At 72.6% G+C, this 12,636-nt stretch overlaps 1 protein-coding gene across 1 annotated transcript in view; it reads right to left on the reverse strand.

The window, feature by feature from the left end:
• Positions 1–12,636, reverse strand: part of ASB10 (ankyrin repeat and SOCS box containing 10) — a 28,519-nt gene that overhangs the window by 8,257 nt on the left and 7,626 nt on the right. The window contains exon 2 of the mRNA XM_077809549.1: positions 10,657–10,924. Coding sequence (XP_077665675.1) covers positions 10,657–10,924 — 268 coding nt within the window. The remainder of the gene's footprint in view (positions 1–10,656; positions 10,925–12,636) is intronic.

Genomic DNA, 12,636 nt, shown 5'->3' on the forward strand with positions numbered 1-12,636 from the left:
CCCGCCGCCTGCCTGCTAGCCCCCGTACTCCCCACCCGCCGTCCCCTATCCACCGGCTGCCTGCCTGCTAGCCCCCACCCGCCGTCCCCTATCCACCCGCCGCCTGCCTGCTAGCCCCCGCACTCCCCACCCGCCGTCCCCTATCCACCCGCCGTCCCCCACCCACCCGCCGCCTGCCTGCTAGCCCCACCCGCCGTCCCCCACCCACCCGCCACCTGCCTGCTAGCCCCCACCCACCGGCCCATATCCACCCGCCGTCCCCCATCCACCCGCCGCCTGCCTGCTAGCCCCCGCACTCTCCACCCGCCGTCCCCCATCCACCCGCCGCCTGCCTGCTAGCCCCACCCGCCGTCCCCTATCCACCCACCGCCTGCCTGCTAGCCCCACCCACCATCCCCCATCCACCCGCCGCCTGCCTGCTAGCCCCCAACCGCCGTCCCCCATCCACCTGCCGCCTGCCTGCTAGCCCCCACCCGCCATCCCCCACCCACCCGCCACCTGCCTCCTTGCCCCCAAACTCCCCACCCGCTGTCCCCTATCCACCCTCCGCCTGCCTGCTAGCCCCCTCCCGCCGTCCCCCACCCACCCGCCACCTGCCTGCTAGCCCCGACCCGCCGTCCCCATCCACCCGCCGCCTGCCTGCTAGCCCCCGCACTCCCCACCCGCCGTCCCCATTCCACCCGCCACCTGCCTGCTAGCCCCACCCGCCGTCCCCCATCCACCCGCCGCCTGCCTGCTAGCTCCTACCTGCCATCCCCCACCCGCCTTCCCCTATCCACCGGCCGCCTGCCTGCTAGCCCCCACCCGCCGTCCCCCACCCACCCGCCACCTGCCTGCTAGCCCCACCCACCGGCCCCTATCCACCCGCCGCCTGCCTGCTAGCCCCCACCCGCCGTCCCCCACCCACTCGCCGCCTGCCTGCTAGCCCCCACCCGCCGTCCCCCATCCACCCACCCACCTGCTAGCCCCACCCACCGGCCCCTATCCACCCGCTGCCTACCTGCTAGCCCCACCCGCCGTCCCCTATCCACCCGCCGCCTGCCTGCTAGCCCCCACCCACCGTCCCCCACCCACCCGCCACCTGCCTGCTAGCCCCACCCACCGGCCCCTATCCACCCGCCGCCTGCCTGCTAGCCCCCACCAGCCGTCCCCCACCCACCCGCCGCCTGCCTGCTAACCCCCACCTGCCGTCTCCCATCCACCTGCCGTCCTCTACCCACCCACCGCTTGCCTTGCTAGCCCCCATCCCTCTGCCGTCCCCATCCACCTGCCGCCTGCCTGCTAGCCCCCGCACTCCCCACCCGCTGTCCCCTATCCACCCGCCGCCTGCCTGCTAGCCCCACCCGCCGTCCCCCATCCACCCGCCACCTGCCTGCTAGCCTCCACCTGCCGTCCCCTATCTACCCGCCGCCTGCTAACCCCCATCCACCGTGCCCCATCCACCCGCCGCCTGCCTGCTAGCCCCCACCCGCCGTCCCCCACCCACCCGCCGCCTGCCTGCTAGCCCCCACCCGCCGTCCCCCACCCACCCGCCGCCTGCCTGCTAGCCCCACCCGCCGTCCCCCATCCACCCGCCGCCTGCCTGCTAGCCCCCACCTGCCGTCCCCCATCCACCCGCCGCCTGCCTGCTAGCCCCCACCCGCCGTCCCCCATCCACCCACCGCCTGCCTGCTAGCCCCCACCCGCCGTCCCCCATCCACCCACCGCCTGCCTGCTAGCCCCCACCCGCCGTCTCCTATCCACTCGCTGCCTACCTGCTAGCCCCCACCCGCCGTCCCCTATCCACCTGCCACCTGCCTGCTAGCCCCCGCACTCCCCACCCGCTGTCCCCTATCCACCCGCCGCCTGCCTGCTAGCCCCACCCGCTGTCCCCCACCCACCCGCCGCCAGCCTGCTAGGCCCCGCACTCCCCACCCGCCGTCCCCCACCCACCCGCTCCCTGCCTGCTAGCCCCACCCGCCGTCCCCCACCCACCCGCCGCCTGCCTGCTAGCCCCACCCGCCGTCCCCCACCCACCCGCCGCCTGCCTGCTAGCCCCACCCGCCGTCCCCCACCCACCCGCCGCCTGCCTGCTAGCCCCCGCATTCCCCACCCGCCGTCCCCCACCCACCCGCCACCTGCCTGCTAGCCCCACCCGCCGTCCCCTATCCACCCGCCGCCTGCCTGCTTGCCCCCACCCCCCGTCCCCATCCACCCGCCGCCTGCCTGCTAGCCCCCGTACTCCCCACCCGCCGTCCCCTATCCACCAGCTGCCTGCCTGCTAGCCCCCACCCGCCGTCCCCCATCCAATCGCCGCCTGCTGCTAGCCCCCACCTGCCGTCCCCCATCCACCCGCCGCCTGCCTGCTAGCCCCCACCCGCCGTCCCCCATCCACCCACCGCCTGCCTGCTAGCCCCCACCCGCCGTCCCCTATCCACCAGCTGCCTGCCTGCTAGCCCCCACCCACCGTCCCCTATCCACCCGCCGCCTGCCGGCTAGCCCCTGCACTCCCCACCCGCCGTCCCCTATCCACCCGCCGTCCCTCACCCACCCGCCGCCAGCCTGCTAGCCCCACCCGCCGTCCCCTATCCACCCGCCATCCCCCACCCACCTGCCGCCTGCCTGCTAGCCCCACCCGCCGTCCCCTATCCACCTGCCGCCTGCCTGCTAGCCCCCACCCGCTGTCCCCCACCCACCCGCCACCTGCCTGCTAGCCCCCACCCGCTGTCCCCATCCACCCGCCACCTGCCTGCTAGCCCCGCCCACCGTCTCCTATCCACCCGCTGCCTACCTTCTAGCCCCGACCCGCCGTCCCCTATCCACCCGCCGCCTGCCTGCTAGCCCCCGCACTCCCCACCCGCCGTCCCCCATCCACCCGCCACCTGCCTGCTAGCCCCACCCGCCGTCTCCCATCCACCCGCCGTCTGCCTGCTAGCCCCACCCGCCGTCCCCCATCCACCCACCGCCTGCCTGCTAGCCCCCACCCGCCGTCCCCCATCCACCTGCCGCCTGCCTGCTAGCCCCCACCCGCCGTCCCCCATCCACCTGCCGCCTGCCTGCTAGCCCCACCCGCTGTCCCCCATCCACCCGCCACCTGCCTGCTAGCCCCACCCGCCATCCCCCATCCACCCGCCGTCTGCCTGCTAGCTCCTACCCGCCATCCCCCACCCGCCTTCCCCTATCCACCGGCCGCCTACCTGCTAGCCCCCACCCGCCGTCCCCCACCCACCCGCCACCTGCCTGCTAGCCCCACCCACCGGCCCCTATCCACCCGCCGCCTGCCTGCTAGCCCCCACCCGCCGTCCACCATCCACCTGCCGCCTGCCTGCTAGCCCCCACCCGCCGTCCCCATCCACCCGCCGCCTGCCTGCTAGCCCCCGTACTCCCCACCCGCCGTCCCCTATCCACCGGCTGCCTGCCTGCTAGCCCCCACCCGCCGTCCCCTATCCACCCGCCGCCTGCCTGCTAGCCCCCGCACTCCCCACCCGCCGTCCCCTATCCACCCGCCGTCCCCCACCCACCCGCCGCCTGCCTGCTAGCCCCACCCGCCGTCCCCCACCCACCCGCCACCTGCCTGCTAGCCCCCACCCACCGGCCCATATCCACCCGCCGTCCCCCATCCACCCGCCGCCTGCCTGCTAGCCCCCGCACTCCCCACCCGCCGTCCCCCATCCACCCGCCGCCTGCCTGCTACCCCACCCGCCGTCCCCCACCCACCTGCCGCCTGCCTGCTAGCCCCACCCGCCGTCCCCTATCCACCCACCGCCTGCCTGCTAGCCCCACCCACCATCCCCCATCCACCCGCCACCTGCCTGCTAGCCCCCACCCGCCATCCCCCACCCACCCGCCACCTGCCTCCTTGCCCCCAAACTCCCCACCCGCTGTCCCCTATCCACCCTCCGCCTGCCTGCTAGCCCCCTCCCGCCGTCCCCCACCCACCCGCCACCTGCCTGCTAGCCCCGACCCGCCGTCCCCATTCCACCCGCCACCTGCCTGCTAGCCCCACCCGCCGTCCCCCATCCACCCGCCGCCTGCCTGCTAGCTCCTACCTGCCATCCCCCACCCGCCTTCCCCTATCCACCGGCCGCCTGCCTGCTAGCCCCCACCCGCCGTCCCCCACCCACCCGCCACCTGCCTGCTAGCCCCACCCACCGGCCCCTATCCACCCGCCGCCTGCCTGCTAGCCCCCACCCGCCGTCCCCCACCCACTCGCCGCCTGCCTGCTAGCCCCCACCCGCCGTCCCCCATCCACCCACCCACCTGCTAGCCCCACCCACCGGCCCCTATCCACCCGCTGCCTACCTGCTAGCCCCCACCCGCCGTCCCCTATCCACCCGCCGCCTGCCTGCTAGCCCCCACCCACCGTCCCCCACCCACCCGCCACCTGCCTGCTAGCCCCACCCACCGGCCCCTATCCACCCGCCGCCTGCCTGCTAGCCCCCACCAGCCGTCCCCCACCCACCCGCCGCCTGCCTGCTAACCCCCACCTGCCGTCTCCCATCCACCTGCCGTCCCCTACCCACCCACCGCTTGCCTTGCTAGCCCCCATCCCTCTGCCGTCCCCATCCACCTGCCGCCTGCCTGCTAGCCCCCGCACTCCCCACCCGCTGTCCCCTATCCACCCGCCGCCTGCCTGCTAGCCCCACCCGCCGTCCCCCATCCACCCGCCACCTGCCTGCTAGCCTCCACCTGCCGTCCCCTATCTACCCGCCGCCTGCTAACCCCCATCCACCGTGCCCCATCCACCCGCCGCCTGCCTGCTAGCCCCCACCCGCCGTCCCCCACCCACCCGCCGCCTGCCTTCTAGCCCCCACCCGCCGTCCCCCACCCACCCGCCGCCTGCCTGCTAGCCCCCACCCGCCGTCCCCTATCTACCCGCCGCCTGCTAACCCCCATCCACCGTGCCCCATCCACCCGCCACCTGCCTGCTAGCCCCACCCGCCGTCCCCCATCCACCCGCCGCCTGCCTGCTAGCCCCCACCCACTGTCCCCCATCCACCCGCCGCCTGCCTGCTAACCCCCACCCGCCGTCCCCCATCCACCCGCCCTCCCCTATCCACCCACCGCCTGCCTTGCTAGCCCCATCCCTCTGCCGTCCCCATCCACCCGCCGCCTGCCTGCTAGCCCCCGCACTCCCCACCCGCTGTCCCCTATCCACCCTCCGCCTGCCTGCTAGCCCCCACCCGCCGTGCCCCATCCACCCGCCACCTGCCTGCTAGCCCCCACCCGCCGTCCCCCACCCACCCGCCGCCTGCCTGCTAGCCCCCACACTCCCCACCCGCTGTCCCCTATCCACCCGCCGCCTGCCTGCTAGCTCCCACCCGCCGTCCCCCATCCACCCGCCGCCTGCCTGCTAGCCCCACCCGCTGTCCCCTATCCACTCGCTGCCTGCCTGCTAGCTCCCACCCGCCGTCCCCCATCCACCCGCCGCCTGCCTGCTAGCCCCCACCCGCCGTCACCCACCCACCGTCCCCCATCCACCCGCCGCCTGCCTGCTAGCCCCCACCCACCATCCCCTATCTACCCGCCGCCTGCTAACCCCCATCCACCGTGCCCCATCCACCCGCCGCCTGCCTGCTAGCCCGCACTCGCCATCCCCCACCCACCGTCCCCTATCCACCCGCCACCTGCCTGCTAGCCCCCACCCGCCGTCCCCTATTCACCCGCCGCCTGCCTGCTAGCTCCCACCCGCCGTCCCCACCCACCGTCCCCTATCCACCCGCCACCTGCCTGCTAGCCCCACCCGCCATCCCCCATCCACCCGCCGCCTGCCTGCTAGCCCCCACCCGCCGTCCCCATCCACCCGCCCTCCCCTATCCACCCACCGCCTGCCTTGCTAGCCCCATCCCTCTGCCGTCCCCATCCACCCGCCGCCTGCCTGCTAGCCCGCACTCGCCATCCCCCACCCACCGTCCCCTATCCACCCGCCACCTGCCTGCTAGCCCCCACCCGCCGTCCCCTATTCACCCGCCGCCTGCCTGCTAGCTCCCACCCGCCGTCCCCACCCACCGTCCCCTATCCACCCGCCACCTGCCTGCTAGCCCCACCCGCCATCCCCCATCCACCCGCCGCCTGCCTGCTAGCCCCCACCCGCCGTCCCCATCCACCCGCCCTCCCCTATCCACCCACCGCCTGCCTTGCTAGCCCCATCCCTCTGCCGTCCCCATCCACCCGCCGCCTGCCTGCTAGCCTCCACCTGCCGTCCCCTATCTACCCGCCGCCTGCTAACCCCCATCCACCGTGCCCCATCCACCCGCCGCCTGCCTGCTAGCCCCCACCCGCCGTCCCCCACCCACCCGCCGCCTGCCTTCTAGCCCCCACCCGCCGTCCCCCACCCACCCGCCGCCTGCCTGCTAGCCCCCACCCGCCGTCCCCTATCTACCCGCCGCCTGCTAACCCCCATCCACCGTGCCCCATCCACCCGCCACCTGCCTGCTAGCCCCACCCGCCGTCCCCCATCCACCCGCCGCCTGCCTGCTAGCCCCCACCCACTGTCCCCCATCCACCCGCCGCCTGCCTGCTAACCCCCACCCGCCGTCCCCCATCCACCCGCCCTCCCCTATCCACCCACCGCCTGCCTTGCTAGCCCCATCCCTCTGCCGTCCCCATCCACCCGCCGCCTGCCTGCTAGCCCCCGCACTCCCCACCCGCTGTCCCCTATCCACCCTCCGCCTGCCTGCTAGCCCCCACCCGCCGTGCCCCATCCACCCGCCACCTGCCTGCTAGCCCCCACCCGCCGTCCCCCACCCACCCGCCGCCTGCCTGCTAGCCCCCACACTCCCCACCCGCTGTCCCCTATCCACCCGCCGCCTGCCTGCTAGCTCCCACCCGCCGTCCCCCATCCACCCGCCGCCTGCCTGCTAGCCCCACCCGCTGTCCCCTATCCACTCGCTGCCTGCCTGCTAGCTCCCACCCGCCGTCCCCCATCCACCCGCCGCCTGCCTGCTAGCCCCCACCCGCCGTCACCCACCCACCGTCCCCCATCCACCCGCCGCCTGCCTGCTAGCCCCCACCCACCATCCCCTATCTACCCGCCGCCTGCTAACCCCCATCCACCGTGCCCCATCCACCCGCCGCCTGCCTGCTAGCCCGCACTCGCCATCCCCCACCCACCGTCCCCTATCCACCCGCCACCTGCCTGCTAGCCCCCACCCGCCGTCCCCTATTCACCCGCCGCCTGCCTGCTAGCTCCCACCCGCCGTCCCCACCCACCGTCCCCTATCCACCCGCCACCTGCCTGCTAGCCCCACCCGCCATCCCCCATCCACCCGCCGCCTGCCTGCTAGCCCCCACCCGCCGTCCCCATCCACCCGCCCTCCCCTATCCACCCACCGCCTGCCTTGCTAGCCCCATCCCTCTGCCGTCCCCATCCACCCGCCGCCTGCCTGCTAGCCCGCACTCGCCATCCCCCACCCACCGTCCCCTATCCACCCGCCACCTGCCTGCTAGCCCCCACCCGCCGTCCCCTATTCACCCGCCGCCTGCCTGCTAGCTCCCACCCGCCGTCCCCACCCACCGTCCCCTATCCACCCGCCACCTGCCTGCTAGCCCCACCCGCCATCCCCCATCCACCCGCCGCCTGCCTGCTAGCCCCCACCCGCCGTCCCCATCCACCCGCCCTCCCCTATCCACCCACCGCCTGCCTTGCTAGCCCCATCCCTCTGCCGTCCCCATCCACCCGCCGCCTGCCTGCTAGCCCCCGCATTCCCCACCCGCCGTCCCCCATCCACCCGCTGCCTGCCTGCTAGCCCCCACCCGCCGTCCCCCACCCACCCGCCACCTGCCTGCTTGCCCCCACACTCCCCACCCGCTGTCCCCTATCCACCCGCCGCCTGCCTGCTAGCTCCCACCCGCCGTCCCCCATCCACCCGCCGCCTGCCTGCTAGCCCCACCCGCCGTCCCCTATCCACCCGCCGCCTGCCTGCTAGCCCCACCCGCCGTCCCCTATCCACCCTCCGCCTGCCTGCTAGCCCCTGCACTCCCTACCCACCGTTCCCTATCCACCCGCCGTCCCCTATCCACCTGCCACCTGCTAGCCTCCACCCGCCGTCCCCCATCCACCTGCCGTCCCCTATCCACCCGCCGTCCCCCACCCACCCGCCGCCTGCCTGCTAGCCCCACCCGCCGTCCCCTATCCACCCGCCACCTGCCTGCTAGCTCCCACCCACCGGCCCCTATCCACCCGCCGTCCCCCACCCACCTGCCGCCTGCCTGCTAGCCCCACCCGCCGTCCCCTATCCACCTGCCGCCTGCCTGCTAGCCCCCACCCGCCGTCCCCCACCCACCCGCCGCCTGCCTGCTAGCCCCCACACTCCCCACCCGCTGTCCCCTATCCACCCGCCGCCTGCCTGCTAGCTCCCACCTGCCGTCCCCCATCCACCCGCCGCCTGCCTGCTAGCCCCACCCGCCGTCCCCTATCCACTCGCTGCCTGCCTGCTAGCCCCCACCCGCCGTCACCCACCCACCGTCCCCCATCCACCCGCCGCCTGCCTGCTAGCCCCCACCCACCATCCCCTATCTACCCGCCGCCTGCTAACCCCCATCCACCGTGCCCCATCCACCCGCCGCCTGCCTGCTAGCCCGCACTCGCCATCCCCCACCCACCGTCCCCTATCCACCCGCCACCTGCCTGCTAGCCCCCACCCGCCGTCCCCTATTCACCCGCCGCCTGCCTGCTAGCTCCCACCCGCCGTCCCCACCCACCGTCCCCTATCCACCCGCCACCTGCCTGCTAGCCCCACCCGCCATCCCCCATCCACCCGCCGCCTGCCTGCTAGCCCCCACCCGCCGTCCCCCATCCACCCGCCCTCCCCTATCCACCCACCGCCTGCCTTGCTAGCCCCATCCCTCTGCCGTCCCCATCCACCCGCCGCCTGCCTGCTAGCCCCCGCATTCCCCACCCGCCGTCCCCCATCCACCCGCTGCCTGCCTGCTAGCCCCCACCCGCCGTCCCCCACCCACCCGCCACCTGCCTGCTTGCCCCCACACTCCCCACCCGCTGTCCCCTATCCACCCGCCGCCTGCCTGCTAGCTCCCACCCGCCGTCCCCCATCCACCCGCCGCCTGCCTGCTAGCCCCACCCGCCGTCCCCTATCCACCCGCCGCCTGCCTGCTAGCCCCACCCGCCGTCCCCTATCCACCCTCCGCCTGCCTGCTAGCCCCTGCACTCCCTACCCACCGTTCCCTATCCACCCGCCGTCCCCTATCCACCTGCCACCTGCTAGCCTCCACCCGCCGTCCCCCATCCACCCGCCGTCCCCTATCCACCCACCGCCTGCCCGCTAGCCCCCATCCCTCTGCCGTCCCCATCTACCCGCCGCCTGCCTGCTAGCCCCCACACTCCCCACCCACCGTCCCCCATCCACCCGCCGCCTGCCTGCTAGCCCCACCCGCCGTCCCCTATCCACCCGCCGCCTGCCTGCTAGCCCCACCCGCTGACCCCCATCCACCCGCCACCTGCCTGCTAGCCCCACCCGCCGTCCCCTATCCACCCGCTGCCTGCCTGCTAGCCACCACCCGCCGTCCCCTGTCCACCCGCCGCCTGCCTGCTAGCCCCACCCGCCATCCCCTATCCACCCTCCGCCTGCCTGCTAGCCCCCGCACTCCCTACCCACCGTTCCCTATCCACCCGCCGTCCCCTATCCACCTGCCACCTGCTAGCCTCCACCCGCCGTCCCCCATCCACCCGCCGTCCCCTATCCACCCACCGCCTGCCCACTAGCCCCCATCCCTCTGCCGTCCCCATCCACCCGCCGCCTGCCTGCTAGCCCCCACACTCCCCACCCACCGTCCCCATCCACCCGCCGCCTGCCTGCTAGCCCCACCCACCGACCTCCATCCACCCCCCGCCTGCTAGTCCCCTAGACATCCACTGCCCATCCCTCACCCTTAACCCACCCACCCACCTGTTGTCCCCTACCCACCTACTCACTATCCCCCCCCACCCTCAGCTAGCCCCAGATCCACCTGCTGCCGGCCCTGCCCCCACCTACCTACCTACCTAGCTACTAGCAGTCTCCCAACTGACCATCACTCAATCCTGCCATTCACCCATCCTATGTGGATACCCGCTTGTGTCCACACCTCTCCCACTTTCCCAGTGGCTAGGGCCTGGGATCCCAGGCTCCAGGGGCCCCGGGCAGCACTGTACCGAAACCAGTGGGTTCCAACAAACAGGACAAGGGGCTGGGCAGCAGGACTCCTGGGTTCTATCCCAGCTCTGCCCCGGACTTGTTGTGTGGCCTGTGGCACGTCCATCACTCTGTGCCTTGGTCTGCCTCTGCCTGTGGACGGTCTGCTCCTACCTGACCTCCTGCAACGTGGTCTGGGATTTGCCAGTGCAATGCATGCTGGCTGGGCCTCTCTACCTCCTGCTGGAGTTGTGGGCACATGAGCCCTGCTGGCTGGGGAGGCAGCGACCCACCCATCTGAGCCAGCCCCATGCTCAGCAGCAAGCAGCTCTGGCTTTGGGACTGGAGCCTGCGGTCAGCTACCAGAGTCTGACCCCGCGCACGGCGCTGTGCAGGGCAGGTCCGCAGGCCTCTCCCCCATGGGCTGTGGCACCCAGGCACTCGGCCCTGGGCTGGCGCCTGGCCCTGAAGCGGGGCTGCTGACAGGCCCTGCGTGCGGGTGTGCAGGAGGGTTGGGGTGTGCGAGCCCCGCCGCGAGGGAACTCACTGGATGGAGGCGGGGCTCTTGCAGAGGTGCAGGGGCTGGTGGCCAGCCTCGGAGACGGTCTTGGGGTCAGCCCCAGAGGAGAGCAGCAGGTGCACACAGTCGGTTCTGGCCGCCGCGCAGGCCTCGTGGAGAGCTGTCTTGCCGCCAGGCGCAAAGTCCACGGCAGCGCCCCTCAGCAGCAGGTGCCGGAGGCAGTCCAAGTAGCCGCGCCCCGCCGTGATCTGCAGCGGCGTGGTGAGCTCCTGCTCGTAGGTCAGCGACCACAGCCCTGCCGTGGGAGAAGGGCTGTGAGGGGGACAAACGCACACACAGCCACAGTGCCCACCCCTGCCCTCCCCACCAAACCCTCTCCCACAGAGACCAGCCCCCCTCTCTCGGCCCCCCCCGCTCCGCCGGGACCAGGTGTCCGAGGAAACCTGCTGGGCTTGGAGTTCATGCCGAGGGGGGTCCCCAGGCCACACTGAGTCCCGCCCCGGAGCTGCCTGTGGGCGTGCTCACCCTTGGGGCCGTGGGAAGGGGATTTGCTCTCTCAGCTGCACCCAGCAATGGGGAGCGGCTAGGTGCGCTCGCCACGACAGGCAATCAGGACAAGGCATGTCGAACACTCAGAAAGGGAGGGGGGCTTCTGGTCATAGGCGCCGACCTCGGGGTGCTCCGGGGCTGGAGCACCCTGGGGAAACAGTGAGGCTGCTGCCCCACTCTCAGCGCCTCCCGCCCACCGGCAGGCCCCGGGAATCAGCCCCTCCCCCCCACGCCGTGTTTTGGGGCGTGCAGGAGGCTGGGAGGGAGGGGGAGGAGCAAGGATGTGGTGCGCTCGGGGGGGGGGGGGGAGGGGACGGCACTGGGCAGGAAGGGGCGGGGTGGGGGTGGGGCCTTGGGGGAAGGGGTGGAGTGGGGGCAGGGCCTGGGTCAGAGCCGGGAGTCGAGCACCCCCCGGCACTTTGGAACGTCGGTGCCTGTGCCCTCAGTCGCCGCGACCCCTGGGCAGTGGAGGTCCCAATGGTGACCCAGCGGTCGATGCGGGGCATTGCGGGATAGCTGCTGGAGGACAGCAAGGGTCGACCCCTGTGACGCAGCGTCTCCACTCACACTGCGTTGCCTTAAGGACATTGATGGTAGCTCAGAGCCGCTCGGTGTTACTGGGGCGGCGTGCAGGGCTCTTACATCGGGGTGGTGTGGCCCAGGCCGAAGAGCCTTACTCAGTACTTCACATTGCAAATGCTTCAGCTGATTTGTCCTTCTTTCCCGTGTCTTTAATAAACGGATCAAAGCATGTTTCATGGTACCTTTGCCCATGGGCAGTGGGCAATGGAGGCTGGGGGAGGCTAAGCCTCCCTAAACCTCCACTGATGCTCCGTGCCACAGCCCTGGGGCCAGGCCACAGCAGGCCTCTGGGTGGCCCAGGCTCAGGGCTCAGCCCCAGCCAGCCAGCGGGGGCTCCTCCGGACTGCTCCGGGCACCGGCAGGCCAGCCAGGGTTCAGGGCTCCTCCAGGCACTGGCCGGGGTTCGGGGCTGCGCCAACAGGTTGTTCAGTGAAAGCAGGGGGTGGGAGGGCAGAAGAGGCGGAGTGGGAGGCAGGGCCTTAGGGGAAGAGGCAGGGTAGGGGGTCTAGTCTCCCCAAACTTGGGGTGCATGCCTTTGCCATGGCACTGAGCAGGCAGAAGGCTCTGTATATCAAAGCCCAAACGTCTTCTGAAACTGTTTTATGTTGAATAGTGGTCTGGTTATATTAACACCTTTGGTTCATATATTCCAGTTAAATTAATACAGCATCCCAACCCCCCACCCCAGACAGTACCAGCAACACCCCCTGCCCTGCCCTGCCCCAACCTCCCTGGACAGCGTCAGCAACACCCCCTGCCCCAACACCCTCCAGACAGTACCAGAGACACCCCCTGCCCTGCCTCACCCCCCAGATAGTACCAGCAACACCCCCTGCCCCAACCCCCTATACAGTGCCAGTGACACCCCCTGCCCTG

Source organism: Eretmochelys imbricata, chromosome 2 (genome assembly GCF_965152235.1).
Source record: "Eretmochelys imbricata isolate rEreImb1 chromosome 2, rEreImb1.hap1, whole genome shotgun sequence".
Classification (NCBI taxonomy): Eukaryota; Metazoa; Chordata; order Testudines; family Cheloniidae; genus Eretmochelys; species Eretmochelys imbricata.